The 16,318-nt window shown below is 47.9% G+C and overlaps 1 protein-coding gene across 1 annotated transcript in view; it reads right to left on the reverse strand.

The window, feature by feature from the left end:
* MCC (MCC regulator of WNT signaling pathway) overlaps positions 1 to 16,318 on the reverse strand; it is a 275,994-nt gene that overhangs the window by 15,155 nt on the left and 244,521 nt on the right. The window contains exons 9-12 of the mRNA XM_056139034.1: positions 15,920 to 16,068; positions 12,891 to 13,031; positions 10,199 to 10,302; positions 7,107 to 7,290 (exon numbers count right to left, since the gene is read on the reverse strand). Of these exons, the coding sequence (XP_055995009.1) occupies positions 7,107 to 7,290; positions 10,199 to 10,302; positions 12,891 to 13,031; positions 15,920 to 16,068 (578 nt within the window). The remainder of the gene's footprint in view (positions 1 to 7,106; positions 7,291 to 10,198; positions 10,303 to 12,890; positions 13,032 to 15,919; positions 16,069 to 16,318) is intronic.

Genomic DNA, 16,318 nt, shown 5'->3' on the forward strand with positions numbered 1-16,318 from the left:
CGTGTGTGTGCACCCCTGGCTGGGTCTGCCTGCTAGATGCAGGTTTATTCAAATAACCCCTTTTTCAACATCCCCTGTTCTCCATGGGATTCCAACCTGACCTCCAATCAATTCCCCATCTGGCACTATAGAAGGAACATCCAGTCCTGGGGATGCCTGTCACAGTGTGATGTCACCAATCCGACCCCAGTACAGGCCCATGTGTGCCAAGCACCATCTAGTCATCCTAGGATCCCTGGCACCAAAACAAAAAATGCATGTGATCGTTAGAGTACCACAACTTGGTGTGCATGAGCACCACAATGTGTGAGCCTGACTTTTGGTGAGCTCATGCATGTACCACAGTCAGTGCTGAGTATTAGCTAGTTGAGAGTACCACAGTCAGTGTGAGAGCATTAGTGAGTGTGAAAGTACCATAGCCAGTGTGAGATCATCAGCCAGTGTGAGAGTACCACAGCCAGTGTGAGAGTGCCACAGGCAGTGTAAGAGCATCAGTTAGTGTGTGAGTATCAGTGAGTGTGAGAAGTATCACAGCTAGTGTGGGAGTATCAGGTAGTGTGGGAGTATCACAGGCAGTGTGAAAGTACCACAGCCAGTGTGAGAGTATCAGTGAGTATGAGAGTATCACAGCCAGTGTGAGAGTATCAGGTAGTGTGAGAGTATCATAGGCAGTGTGAAAGTACCATAGCCAGTGTGAGAGTAACAGTCAATGTGAGAATACCAGGCACTGTGAGATTATCATAGGCAGTGTGAAAGTACCACAGCCAGTGTGAGAGTGTCAGTAAGAATATTATAGCCAGTGTGAGATTATCACAGCCAGTGTGAGAGTATCAGCCAGTGTAAGAAAATTACAGCCAGTGTGAAAGTATCATAGCATCGGCCAGTGAGAGAGTATCACAGCCAATATGAGAGTATCAGTCAGTGTGAAAGTACCATAATCTGTGTGAGAGTATCAACCAGTGTGAGAGTATCACAGCTAGTGTGAGAGCATAATAGCCAGTGTGAGAGTATCACAGTCAGTGTCAGAATATCACAGTCAGTGTTGGAGTGTCATGACCAGTAAGAGTATCAGAGCTGGTATGAGAATATCAAAGCCAGTGAGCGTTTCACAGCTGGTGTGAGAATTCAGCCAGTGTGAGAGTATGAAGGCCAGTTCAGTGCAAACTAGTCATTGCAACAATGACAATGGCAAGGGATTGGAGGAAATAGATGTTAAAATAGGATGGAGAAGGAGAAAACTTCACCTTCTTTAGCATGCCTTGGCAGAAAGTTCAAAGATGGAACATTTCACTTGAGAACCAGAGATGATTTCTCAGGGTTTGCCACACTTCCCCAGGAGCACAGGCTGCCATCTGCACCCGGGAACAGCCTCTCAGGGACAGATGGCCTGCTTGGCTGAGACCTGAAGGATGATTGGAGGAAGTGGTCACACAGTGACCCCTACAGACCATCCATGAGTGACCTCTCTGCCAAGCAGTACGTTGGGCACGTCAACTGCCCAACCCCAGTGATGCTCAGGAGCTACTCCTGGCTCTGCACTCGGGGATCAGTCCTGACCCTTAGGGTGTCACATAGGAAGCTGGGGATTGAACCTGGGTCAGCTGCATGCCAGGCAAGTGCTTTACCTGCTATCGCTGCAAACTCCCTCCAAACGTCCACCCAGGTCTTACTGCTGGGCTAGGGAGTCCTCATTCCTCCACTCAGGACAATTCCTTAACTCCAAGAACTGAAAACACTCAATACAGTCGAAATCCCCTCGCTTTGTACACACTTAAAGGTTCTCTAGGGGTGGAGGTTAAATGAGGGGGAAATGTAACAAATATGAGAAATCTGCTGTCAGACACTAAAGTTGTTAAAAACCCTCTCGCTTTATGTTCCCAGAGTTTAGAAGACAGTGAAAGACAAAAATAAGAAGCATTTGGGGGGACAGTTCAAATGACTGGGGGGCAACCTTTGTACACAAGGTCCTCATCTGGTTCCCTCGTCATGGCCCCTGAGTACTGCCGTCTGTGCCCCACCCACTGCAAGCCCCTGCCCCCCATCCAAATGAGAAACAGATGTCTAGGAGACAGGTTTCATGTATGTGGCTCTCTTTTTTAAGGTGATGCTGTAATGGTGTTGGAAACCACGTATTTAAAATCAAATATTAACTTATTCCAGATTCAGTTGCTAGAGTCACACATCAGTCAGGAGACCTAAAAATTCTATTGTTAACTCCTTTGGCCTGAGGGACAATTTTTAATATCTGTAACAATTAATTGGAACACATTCATATATTTTTGCTGAAAGGCTGATCCAACTGAAAAAGTATACACTTCCCACATGCAGTGAGGGGAAGAGGGGAGGAGGCCCTGTCTGTGCAGCTGCCAGGTAATGGAATCGTGAACACTTAATACTTAAAGTATTAGTCATTCATAAGGCAAAAAATTCTACTTCTCAAAATCACTTCAATGAAAATTGCGCGAGAATGACACAAATAAGGACAAGGAGCTCTGGCAATTTTTTCACAATGAAATAGTCACATTCAGAAAGAGCAAACGAATGTGAGTAGCCTGCCACTGCCGGGAGAACAGAGCAGCCACAGGCAGGAGAGATGGAGTGCATCTAGGAGGAAATGTGGGGCCGCCTTGCAGGCCTGTCTCGAAGCGACAACCCCCCCTCCCAACCCCTCCCCACCGCCGGGTCTCACAACAGTTGTCTGTCTCTCTTGTCTGGCTTCACTGGCAGCGCTGCTCAGCAGGAGTAGAGCCAACAGACCATTCCTCCTGTCATGGCCACAGAGAGATTTCCCCACGTCACTTAGAGAGGGCAGGTGCTGCCCACCCGGGCTGTGCTGGAAACCAGGTGTTTCTGGTGGCCTGCTGTGCCCATCCAGGCACACTGCTCCCTGGGCTTCTGCGCTTCCTGACCCCCGTTCCACGCTTCCTTTTCTCCACACACACAGGGGCCATATGGGATCCACAAAGGCCGCAGCCCCCTGGGACCGCCTGGCCAAACCCACGGTGGGTTTCCCTCTAGTGCTAGCTCATCTGGCCAAGCTCCTGTGGGCATGTGGGAGGCTGTGGGCCTTCTGTCCTCAATAAGCAGCACGAGGGACGGGAGAGCAGCATGGACTTGGGAACTCGGGGATCTACAGTACTGCCGTGAGCACCAGCCCAGGACCTCCACCCCCTACCCCAGAATTATAGCCTCGCAGCTACACTTCTGATTGGTTGAGCCACTTTTCCTGCCATGTGCAACCAAAGGTCTTTTGCTTGTGTCTTTGTTTTGTTTCACTTCTGGGCCACACCTGGCTGCACTCAGGGATCACTCCTGGCAGGGGCTGGGGAACCATATGTGGTGCTGGGGCTCGAACCCAGGTCATCCCTGTGCAAGGCAACTGCTGTGCAATCTCTATGATACCTGTGACCAAGGGTCTTAACAGCTAAATCTGTGGTAATATATAATATATCCCAAATTATTTTCCTTGCCTTTCCCTTTCTAGTGTGGATAAAACTGGCATGATTTTACACACACACACACACACACACACACACACACACACACACACACACACACACACACACCACACACACACACAAGATCCTAGCGAAGAAAGGTAAAACAATGCACATTTTCTGGCCTCTACCCATTCTCATAGAACTGAAAAAATTGGTAAAAGAACATGTGAGCGAAAGCTGACTGTCAGGAATGTGACTAGGCCCAGACAACAGAATTCAGTTTTCCAAGTGTGAGTTCCAAGGAGTTTTGACGCTTTGAGTTCCAAGCGTTTCTCTTTCTTTGATTACAAAGACATCCAGATTGGGCCCAACTATGTTCCCTGAAGCAGGTTGCTGGTCCGCGCTGATGGCTGCACGGCCCCATTCTCCCTTTCAGCTGGCGGATCTGACCTCAGTCAAGGCAGAGGAACTACCTATATTGGGACCACCTGAGAGAGTGACGGCTGGGCTCTCCTTTCACTGCACATGGAAGTGACACACACCACGAGTGGCCATCCAGGGGCTGACCTGCTCCCTGGAGGCACTCAGGGCTCAATGTGACCTCACGGCTGGGGCAGTCCGTTGTGGCTCCAGCCCTCTTGGCCACGTACCTTCTGTAGACACAGACTGATGACTTGGTCTTCGATCAAAGGAACTGAAACTGATAGTTGACACAAGAGTGCACTGATGAAGCGTTCCCAGTCCTGCTTCTCTTGTGATGGGCATCAACGCATGCATCCCGGCAGTCTGCATGACGGAGTTACTCTGTCTGTTAAGATGATGATGCCTTCTGAGGAGGCCCTGGCAGCCTTCATCAATGAGGGCAAAAAAGCAGCTTCCTGGGAGCCTGACCACAGAGTCTCGCTCCCTTTTCTATTCTCCTTGTTGCTCCTTCTGAACCCATGACTCCCTCCTGCCATCAGGATGGCCTGTGTGCGGGGGAGGCCAGACTGTGTCCTTTGAGCACTCAGGGTCAGACACTGACTTTCTCATTAGCATTCTGTGTCAGCCGGTTACTGAGAGGAAAGGAACGTTTAGGTCACAAAAGCTCACTCAGAACATTCCTTTGCTTTCCACTATGAAGTTGACACTTGCAGCATTCGTCTGAGTAGGAATGGTAGGATTTACAAACATACTGCTATAATTATGAAAGGGTCTGGTGGCCTGAGACTTTTTTGAGTCCACAGTTAATGCCAGCTGCATTTATGTGGCTGCTACGTAATGCCTGTGTGTGGTTTTTCTATTCCTTTTCGGAGTTGCTCTGACTTGGGGCAGAGGGTAAAGATGAACTGTAAAGGAGAATTGGATGAAATAATAGCTAAAGTCCCTCTATACTTCAATCAGAACATCCATTTGAGACTGCTTTAGTTCAAAGGCCATTCTTCAAAGAAGTTACTCATTTTGAAAATGGAGATTATGTGTGGAATTTACCTCAACCAGCAGAATTGCTGCCAAAATTAAATTTCTCTAAGAAAACTCTGCAACTAAAGGTCCATCTATATGTTAAAATATTCCTTAAAAATATTCGAAATTATCGTCTCCACTTTTATAGACAGGAAGGACATTTTTCCACTTCTGATTCCAAATTTGCCTCTGACTTAGATTAATATAACAAAATTACTTCTGGGAAGGGATGTGTGAGCACAACATATGTGATATAAATCTCTTGCACTACCGGAATTGCACACATTCACTGTGCCTGTGTTCAACAGGACAGTGTCACTGACAACAGAAGAGCTCCTTATTCTAAAGCAACAGGGAAATCGCAGGTTACATATTTCTGGAAAAGCCATTAAGAAGAGAATATGGCTTTCCAGGAAAAAATGATAGACTGTGCCCTCTGAATGAGGCATTTGTTGCAGGAGTCAGGAGGAGAGAAGTCCTCTGTGGATCTCTGACCAAGTCCATTAGTGGGAAAGATCCTCCCTGGGGACAGCAGGACAGGCAAATGGATGGACTTAGCAGAGGGGCCTGCCATGGGGAGATGGATATGTACATTCAAATATCACACACCAAGAAAACTTCAGTATTTTTTCTTTGGTTCAAACTCCCTTTGATGATTTTCAGTGCTAAGGACTAATCCTAGGAAGTCACTGGCAAGGCTGACACAGGGTTCAAAGTCACACCATCCAGAGTGGAAGGAACAAAACTGTTCACGCCAATATCCTAGCTAAAGAGTCCTGATTCCCACAGATGTGACAGAGACGAGTCATTCACAGACATGTGAGCCAAAGTTTTATTACCTGTTAAAATGGGGTGAGTCTTGTTGGCCGAGAACCTTTTAAGAAAGTACTTTCTACACACAAAACTGGGTGTTAAGGGCTTCACAGTTAAGAAGACCGTTGGAAAGGCTTCTTTCTCATCTACCCTACCCCAAAGAAGTCAATCACTGAGCAAATATTGCTCAGCAAGGTCGTCAGTTTCCTTTCCACCTCTGTCATGAACAGTAGGTCCCTTGAATAGTTAGCTTTGTTCTATGTTGTTTCACAGAACACTGTTGAGGAGAAATGAATCCCAGCTGATGTTGACAGAAGCCAGTTCTGTGAGGATCTGGCTCATGACAGGACATTTGATGGATGCATCCCAAATCCCAAGCACCTACCAATGGTATGGATGAAGACTTACAGAGGCCAGATTTCTAGATTCATAAATTCTGAACTTGATCATACAAGATTATTTGCTAAGTTCATGATACCATTTTGTAAGTTCATACTACTAATGCGGGGTCATAAGAGATCTGTGGCAAAAAAGACAGACAACGTTACTGCCTGAGAAGTGCCTATAAAGGACAGAGCCCTGAGGGAGGGAGAGACCATAGCCTGGAGCCAGGATGCAAGCAGTCTGTGTCCTGGGTGTTGAATGACTCTTCCGAGTAAATGGGTACTGGTTATCCCAAGTGCTCAGTGTGAGGCCCACTCCCCTCCTACAACACTTAGCCCCGCTTCCCTTGCTTAGCATAAGCACAGCCATTTTGGAAAAGCACAGCTTTTGCCAATGACCGTCAGGTCAACCAGAGAACACCCATTTAAGGGAATCAGCCAAAAAGGCAGAACTAATCCCACCCATTTCTGGGGTCAGCTGAAAAAGCAGAAATTACCCCTGCATGAAGTTAGTGAAGATAACCACTGAACCAATCAAGAGAAAGGTCACCAGGGAGTGGCACAAGATGGTCAGGAAAGCCCTTTGTATTTTTAGAGTGTAAGAAAAGGACCCTGGAAACAAGAGAGGGGTCACTCTCCTAATAAAAGGCCCAACTCTGACTTTCTGGCTTTCTAACCCCATGCTTGTTTGACCTGTGCCAAATAAAATTATATATTGCAGAGCTTACCGCTTTGTGTGATCTTTTCAGACATGGACCTAATACGCAGAATTCAGAAACGGTAACAAGCAGAGCCATGAATAAAGGGAAGGCAGCACAGCATACAGGAGTATGCACAGCACATACACAGCACAGCATACAGTATGCGCCCACTCCTTCCACACTCTTGGCAAATCACCCCTTCCTGGGCTTCACATTGGCAAAACAAAGAGGTTCTTTCTTGCTCCCTGAGATCAATTCTAACTCCCTGGGTGTTAGGCTGTGAACTGGGGGTGCAGGCGCACCCGCCCTTCCCGAGCCCCTGGTACCTGGTGTGGCTGGTGGAGGACAAGCTCTCCCAGGGCTGTGTGCTGCAGCCGGCCGCTGCCAAGGCGCCCCCGCAGCTGCCATCCAGTTTCAGGAGCAAGGCTCTGGCCGCGTTCTCCGCTGTCTTCCGGCAGTCGTGGGCTCGCTTGAGCATTTGAGTGATGTTTTCGCCCCCGGATGGGTCTCCTACATGGAAGAGAAGTCAATGAATCAACCAGGGCAGAGCCGGGAGGTACAGCTGGAAGTCCGTGTGGATAGTCGGTGGGAGAGCAAAGTGGGAGGGGGCCAGCAGGGGCCAGCAGCATGGAGACTGCACTCTAGGGAAGCCTCTGCCCCTCAGAAGCTGGACCTCACAGGCATCCTCTTCCTAACCTCAGTCTCCTCATGGGCAAGTAAAGACTGGCCTACATGCTCTCACTTGAGTGGGCTTTGGGTTTTCCTAGTTATCCAGGCTTGTACCTTGTCCCATTAAAGTGTACTTTGTGAGTGAGGGCAGGGAGAAACTGAGGTAAAAGGACCACAGTTTCACATGTTCACAGAGCTTCACGATCAGGAGACAAAACCCATGAGGAAACATATCACTTCAGCACGGCACTGTTTTCTTTGTACGGCGCCTGCCCTGGCCTCTTCTCTCAGATCAGTCCCTGGAGAGGTGGGGAGAAACCTCGGTGCCCGGGTCCTGCAGGTGCAGGGTCCCTGGACACAGCCATTTCTCTGACATCCTTCCATTAAGAAGACACTCCACATCCTTCAAACCCACTGGTCGCTCTATGAATCATGTTTGGAAGAAGGCATGATATAGTAAAGGGCTCATTTTTAAAATTTAATTTTTTGAACATTTAACTCTGTGACTTAGAATTCTTTGAATGTTTCATGCAGGGAGCCACTATTCCAACACTACACCCTCCTCCAGAGAGCCCCAGCCCACTCACTTCTCAGCACTAGTTCTCCTGACCTGTTGCCTTCACTCTTTTATGATGTTTCTTTATATCCCTGAGATGAGAAAGCTCATTTTTCTCTCTCCTGATCACTTCACAGAGCAGGATATTATCCAGACCCATATGTATAGTAAAAACTTGCATGATTTAACCTTTTATTATAGACAAGTAGTATTTTATTAAAAATAATTATTGTAGTTTAAGTAACATGTTTTGATACTGTGGGCACTTAGGGCTCTGATGGATGGGTGCCACAGTCGTCATCGTTCCCACCCCCTTCCCCCCCCCCCCCCCACACACCCCCAGCAGGCTCATTACCCTACACCAACGCTCTTACTGCTAATTCTCGGCGACTTTCCATTCTCAACTCAACCCTGCTTGATTTTGTGATCCGAGGAATAGGGTTGATCATCATTCAAGAATATTTACTCCTTTGCTTTATTTTTCTTTGTAGCACAGATAACTGAGAACATCTTCTTATTTTCTCTCCTTTCTTTGGTCAAGTTTCATTTGACATGATACTCTAGTTCCAAGTTGCAGCAAACTAAAAGATTTTATTGATTCTGGTTGCCGCATAGTATTCCATTATGTGTGTGTATGTGTGTGTGCACAACAATTTATTCTTTATTCATCTGTAGTTGGACATTTGGATTATTTCCACATCCTGGATATTGTACTGAGCATCACAATGAACAAAGGTGTGCCTATATCTTCTCAAATTAATGTTTTCGAGTTTGGGGGATAGATGCCAAGAAATGGAACTGCTGGGTCATATTCTTATGTTCTTGAGAAACCAACATACTGTTTCCTATAGGAGCTAAACCAGATGAGATTCCCACCAATCAGAAAATATGGTTTTTCTCCCCATTCCTTGATAACACTGGTTATTTTCAGCTTTATCGACATGTGCTATTCTTCCTGGTTTGAGAGTATATCCCATCGTCATGTTGAAGGGCTTGTTTCATACATGGCGAAGGTAAAGCATTTTATTATTCAACTGAAATATTCTAAATTCAGATTTTTCTAGTTTTTCCAGCTCTCAAATAGCTGTGCTGAGTAGCTATCAGTCTACTAAGAGGTTCTGAGGGCAGGGGAAGGGCCCAAGGGCAGAGATACTGGCTCTGCCTCTGGGTAGCTCTGATTTTGATCCCCAGCACTTCTTAATCTCTTGAGAATCACAAAGAGTGACCTTTAAGCACACCCTGAATGTAGCCCCTGATGATTATGGGATGTGGCACTCCTTCACAAAGTGAAAAAATATAACTGAAACCAACTAGAAGTGCCTTTTGGGGTTGGAGTGATAGTGCAGCGGGTAGGGCATTTGCCTTGCTGACCCGGGTTTAATTTCCAGCATTCCATATGGTTCCCTGAGCTCACCAGGAGTAACTCCTGAGTGCAGAGACAGGAGTAAACTCTGAGCATGCCAGATGTGGTTCCTAAGGCACCCACCAATCAAAAAACAGTGCCTTTCAAGGACAAAACAATTTAGGACGTTTTTCTGATACAAACTGGAAGTAATATCATTGATCTTTCCCTTTAAATCATCACTTCTTTTTTTTTTTTTTAGTAAACACACACACACACACACACACACACACACACACACACACACCCCTCTTGGTAGTGGACCAACATCATTTTTGGATCTATTTAAGTTTGAGAAATAGAGTCTTATGATTCAGTTAAACGATCCTGATAAAATGAAGTTTCTAATGGAAATGCTGGCAGTGTGTCCTGGCTGGGATGGTCATGCTTTTATAAGAGCTGTGAAGGGCTGTCACTGGTAGGCCTGCTGCCTGGCTAGGGAACTTGGACAGGAAGCAGGAAAGGAACCCCCAGACCAGCCTCTCTCAGACTGGCTTCAGATTCCTGCAGATGTCAAAGCTGAAGGAGCTGGCTGGAAGCCTGGGGGCTGTGGTGGGAGGCAGAGGTCGTGAGGGCGTGTCCCGATGGCAGCCTTCTTTGCACAGGACCTGGGAACATTAGCCTTGGGGAGTTTCCAAGCCATAGAGGAAAAAAGTTCATCAACATAAACAATCAACTCAGTCATGAGGAAAACATCCTTAACAAGTTGGTTAAGTGGGTTTTATGTGCCCGCAGCCAGGAGGGCAGGAGAAGCAGGGGACAGAGGAAGGGGACCGAGGCGTAACACTCACCAGGAGAGGAGCCGGCTCCAGATGCCCGGAACTGTCCCACAATGAGGCTCTGCTCACTGTCGGTCAGGGCCAGCAGGAGCTCGTAGGCCTCTATGCACTGTTCACTGAAATAGAAGCACAGGGCTCAGGACCGCGGGGAAGGCAAACCCCAGCACCCCCAAACACTCCCTGTGCAGTCAGGCCAGCTCACTGCATCTTTCTCACTTCCCCTTCACTTCCTCCTGCCTCCCTTTCCCCTTACTACCTTCCCTTTCTTCCTCTTTTCTTCCTTTCCTTCCCTCCTGATAGGATGTAATTCAAGGAGAGGATGGAAAGATTCTTGTCTACAACATTACAGTTACTGCTTTAGAATAAAGATATCCATAAAACAAACCTGTACCACATGCTCAGGGCTTACTCCCGGCTCTGTGCTGAGGGGTCATGGCTCAAGGTACTTGGGGTCCACTTATGGACACAGGGTAAAATGAAGGGACACAGGGCAAACTGTGTACAAGGCAAGCAACTTGACCCCTGCAACTATTTCTCTGGCTCATTTTTCCTTTTATTATTTTTTTCCATCAGTTTCCAACATTGAATGATGTCAAGGATATTGCTTCAACATTATATATGTGTGGGTGCCCTGTCCCCAGAACTAAAGTCTAGTGCCATTCAATCACCAAGTTCAGTCTTCTTTTGCAGGGGCTCTCAAGCAGTACTTACAGGGCCTGGGATGCCTGAGGAATCAGGCTCAGTGCTAGGTTGGGCAATACAGCAATGCCGAGGGCCAGCATGCACATGGGGGCAGTGCTCGGGCATGCAGGCTCAGTGCTTCGCCATGAGCCCTGGCCAGCCCACTTGCTCTAGCTGTCCATATACCATACGAGGAGACACTGCAACCTCTCACTTCCTGACTTATCTCATTCAGCTCCACTCAGGCTGCAGGTGCCTGCCCCTAAAAGAACTCAACTAGAGCCTAGAGAACTGCCCAGGAGACACTAGCAGGGAGGCTGGTTGCTGCCCCTCTGTCGATCATGGTGGCGAGTTCGAGACTCCCCTGCCCAGGCCGACCTGCTGGTGCCCACACACTGCTGCCCCTTTCACAACAGCACAGGCTGGTCTGTAAGCCTGAGGGTATCGCTGGAAGAAGGGGGTGTCACTTCTGGGATCAGGCTACAAGACGACCAGGAAAGCATCTGCCTACGCATGAGGCTGACAGCTCTATCCTGGCACCACAACTGCATGCCCCCATGCCAGCATGCAGCCCTGCTGACCGGGATCCTGGTACCTGCACAGCCTGGAGTGTGAACACAACATAGCCAGGTGTGTGCAACCCCAGCATACAGCAATGACAGAAGCCAAAAGGCAAGGTGTGAGGGCACAAAGTCCGGCATGGCAGCTCTTCCTTGGCCTCTCTGCACTGGTGGAGGCTGGCAGCTGGGTTCTGCTGGACACAGCCAGTGAGGGACGTGATCTCTTGATGAACACCTGCCAGCCCAGTGTGAGGGCTCGGTTGTCACAGCCCTGGGTGGCAGCTCAGCCAGAATCTCTTTAGAGGTGCTGAGCACAGCTCCCTCCTTAGTCAGTCTCAGATTCCTGAGCACTGAACCCAGAGAAATAGGCATGTCATAACTAGTGCACAGCAATAGTAACTGATATGTCCACTACACCCCAGAAAGGAGAATATTTTGAGGTCACATGCACTGTGCAATCAGAGCCCCTGGCTTTTGTTGGCAATTTAGATTTCAAAGAATAAAATGAAATGAAAAACTTCAGTTCTCCACTGCAGCAGTGACAGTTCCCCTACTCAGTGTGACAAGACAGCTCAGGAGAGGCAAACTGTCACAGAATTCCATCAGATGCTGGTGAAACAGTGGCATAAACTCGAGATCTAACAGGAGTTTGTCTGGATCTCTCTCTCCATTGAGTGCTGGGAACTGAACCCAGGACCTCATGCTAAGAGGTGACACACCTCAGCCCTGGACTCTGAATTTCTAAAGGAAGAAAATTCGCTTTTCTTCTTTACACCCATCCCAGGGCATATGTGCTAGAGGCTCAGAGAGCACTGTTGTCCTCACAGATGTGGGTTGACAGACCTGAGCCTGTGGGTAGTACTGAGGGGCTCTCAGAAGGATGCTCGGAGCAGTGAGATATCCCACTGAGCAGCCATGGAGAACTGGATCTCTCTAGACCGAGAGGAGCAAGTCACCTCTCCAACACTTATCAGACCGCCTGGGTCTTGCTTGTGTTCTCATCCTTCTTTCCTGAGAGCTGGGGAAAAGGCCCACGAACTTGCTCTGGGTGCTGGCACGCCAGGCAGCCCATTACTCAGGCTAGACAGGGAACACCGTTCCCTCCTGGGGAAGAAAGTCTGTTTCCCTCTGCTTTGGTGTAATTACGAGCCAGCAAGTGCTCTTGAACTTTGGGGCTGTATATTTTGGTTTGATTTTTTTTTTTGGCAGGTGGAGAGGGGGACGTGGAGTTGAGGCTTTGGTGGTGCTCAGGGCTAGTCCTGACCCTGTGCTGGAGTATCACTGGATGGTGCTTAGGAGGTCTCATGATGCTTGGGATTGAACCCAATTCTCTAACATGCAAGAGCATTGCCCCAGCCTGAGTAGATTTTCAATATGTATCACTTGGCTGTTTGCTGGCCCAACTGCACTAATGTCTTCTAAAAGCTCATTCCTACTCTCTCAGGCGTGCTTGGCCTTCCCACCTGTACTGCAGGGCAAGCCGGAGTGCCGTGGCATTGGACTCGTACTTCCCGACCAGCATGCTCATTCTCTCCGCATTGCTTTTGCATTCATCCAGAGTTATGGTCAGGAGGTCATTCTGGGATTTGAGGTGTTCAATACGGCTACAAAGGAAGAGGCATCACATTCACAATTTCACACTAGGATTAAAATGGAATGAATTTAATATTTTAATTGCCAAGTCTAAATTCAGCCTAGAAAATGCATGTTAGGATATGTCTCTCAGATGTTTTAGCAAATATCACAAACACAATGTTGTAAAGAAGCATTGCAAATGAAGGAAAAGTATCACTAATGGATTAGAAACCAGGAGAGAGGCCCTGGTTATTCCCCGCCCCCCTGTGGCAGATCACGTGCCAGGTGACTGATGTTAACAGCCTGCATCCTCAGCTGCATGACATCAAAGGCTGGTGCGCTGTGCTAAACCATTCTGCACATGGACACTGAGAAGACAGCAGAGACAGCTACTGCTCATTCAGCAGGTGCTCAATGGCCTCCGGGTCCCTGTTTCTCAGAGGAAGAAACAGACATTCAGAAAGGGAGCAAACTCTTTCATCCTGGGAGTCAGACCTCTACTGCAACCTCAGACTCTGTACTCTGAACTGCTTATGGCAGTGGTTAGTAAACTACACATTTCACTTAAGCGGAAGATGAGCAAATGGGTGCATGAACAAAAACTGGCCTGTGATGTCTTAAAATGAGAAGATCATGTAACCACGATCATGTCGAAAGTTCCTACACTTGCTAACCACTGGTGGGATAGTAAATGAGAGCTTTATGTTTCATGGGAATCAGAACTGTAACTTTTGAAAAAAAATAATTTATGGCAAATTTAGAAATACACAGACATGGGATTGGAGCCATAGCACAGCAGGTAGGGCATTTGCCTTGCAAGCAGCCGACCTGGGTTGGATCCCCAGCATCCCATATGGTCGCATATAGTTCCCTGAGCACTGCCTGGAGTTAATTCCTGAGTGTAGAGCCAGAGTATCCCTTGAGCATCACAGGATGGGACCCAAAAAGGAAAAAAAAATAATTACAAGAAACACAAGGACATTCAAGGACCTTCAGGGTTTTTTTTTTTTTCTTTTTGGGTCACACCGGGTGATGCACAGGGGTTACTTCTGGCTCTGCACTCAGGAATTACTCCGGGCGGTGCTCAGGGGAACATATGAGATGCTGGGAATAGAACCTGGGTCGGCTGCTTGCAAGACAAGCGCCCTATCCACTATGCTATCACTCCAGCCCCACAGACATTAGGTTTCTAGTTATCTACTCTAGGACACTGATGTCTTAAATGTGGTGATTATTTTCCTATGGGAGAGGCCCATATGTAGAACCCTAACTAGTCACGGTCACGGTCACGGTCCTCCCATTGTTCATCGATTTGCTTGAGCGGGCCAGTAATGTCTCCATCGTGAGACTTGTTGTTATTGTTGTTGGCATATGGAATACGTCACGGGTAGCTTGCCAGGCTCTGCCGTGCGGGCGAGATACTCTCGGTAGCTTGCTGGGCTCTCTGAGAGGGGCGGAGGAATCGAACTCAGGTGGGCCATGTTGGCTGGGTGCAAGGCAAATGCCCTACCGCTGTGCTATCGCTCCAGCCCCCAGAACCCTAACTGAGCTTTCTTAAAAGGAAACAGGGTTTCACACACATAATGAATGGAACTCTTGAGAAGCTAAGGGCTTGTTTGTTTTGAGGTAGACCTCAGGAGCAAAGCACTTCAGAATGTAGTGCTGGCTCTTTTAAGATGACCCGTGACACTGACAGGCAGCTTCTTCCCTATTGGTCCATGGTCCTCAGGAGCACTGCTGGGTAGTATTTTGGATTTAATACTAAACCATTAAATTTCAACTCGAGATCACATTTCTTTAGTTCCCATCTGTTATATTAAATAGCTCAATCAGGGAGGATATATCCTTCCTATGTTCCCCTAGTAGATCAAGGCAGACATGCCACACATGGATGCGATTTCATAGGATCTCATGTTGTTGTGGGGCCAATTCCATGTCAGAATTGTGGTTTGGCCTTGCGCCTTCTCCTCTGCTTTCTTAGCAGTTCTCACTACTGGGATGATACACAAGCCAGTCTTGGAAAACAAGCAGGAGTGTGAACCCAACTACTTCTGTCTAGTAGTTTGGAAAGAACTTATAAAATTGCGCATATGGTAAAAATTCTTCTAAGCAGGTTAGGTAGACTGCCTTTCAAAATAACTCTCAGTAGGAGTAAAGCTGGGATGAGGAGAATGGGGGTTCCCCACACCCCCTCATTTGCAACAAGCAGAGATGAAGTCATGTGGTCCCAAGTAGGGAGGGAGAGTGGAGAGGGCTACGCCACACACTGCTAACCCAGGATGCCACACTGCCTCTATGGGTTCCAGGCGGCTTTAAAGATGTGCTCAGATGCCAGGACTTTGAGATTCCCAGCAACACAGGCTGCAGGACCCCACCTGGCCCCGTGTGATCTCCTTGTCATCCTGTAAGGACTGCTCTTTGGGCTTGTGACATAACAGTCATGGGCAAGGCAAGACAAAATGGTTCACACATTATTCACAGCTTAGCACAGAGACAGCAGAGCAGCAAAGCACACCTATGGGTCTCTAGGCGGTGGTGTCCGCCGTACCCCCTTTGCTCCATGTGTGGGATGTGCAGGTCAAACCTACATGAAGGCAACAATGACAAGCTATGAGCACCTTCCGATGAGAAAGACGGAGACTGTCACACACTAATCTAGCACATACTATCTAAAGCTCCAGTCAACGACAGGTGGCCCAGGCAGTAGCTCAGGTGTAGTAGGCACTAGCCCCTAGGTTTGTACAGTAATGCTCTGTGACATTCTCACGCCAACAGGTCCTCACAATGCATTTCTCAGAACATATCCCTAGAACTAACAGCATGCTATTCTACACAGCTGGCCAAGCTGCACTGACCTTTGGACAGGAATGGGAAAGACACCCCCACTTCCCTTGTAACATGCAGCATTTTTTCTTACCTGTTCAAACGCTCTGTTTCAACCTCAAACTCTCGAATTTTGCTCTCTGAGATGGCGGAACCGTGGGAGTAGAGTGTTTGGAAGATCTCTTGGATGTTGGAGCAGTCTTGAAGAGAGTGGGCCAGGTGTTCTGCTACGCTGCTGGACACCTGCATAAGTAGGTGAGCATGGATTCCTCTCTGGACAGTGACCCCACAGAAAGCAGGGCCCCGGGACATGCTCTGCATGCATAATGGTTCAAAGCGGATTATTCCTTGGGACATCAGGCACAAGGAAATTGTTACCCTGCAAATGTGATTCTGGTATAGAAAGTTATGTACTGTGAAAATAGCCCATAGGCAGATCAAAATGCAGCAACACCCTTTCAGCATGCACCGTCGGCCAGCAGGTACAAGGCCT

Source organism: Sorex fumeus, unplaced genomic scaffold, assembly GCF_029834395.1.
Source record: "Sorex fumeus unplaced genomic scaffold, SorFum_2.1 ptg000131l, whole genome shotgun sequence".
NCBI classification, from domain to species: Eukaryota; Metazoa; Chordata; class Mammalia; order Eulipotyphla; family Soricidae; genus Sorex; species Sorex fumeus.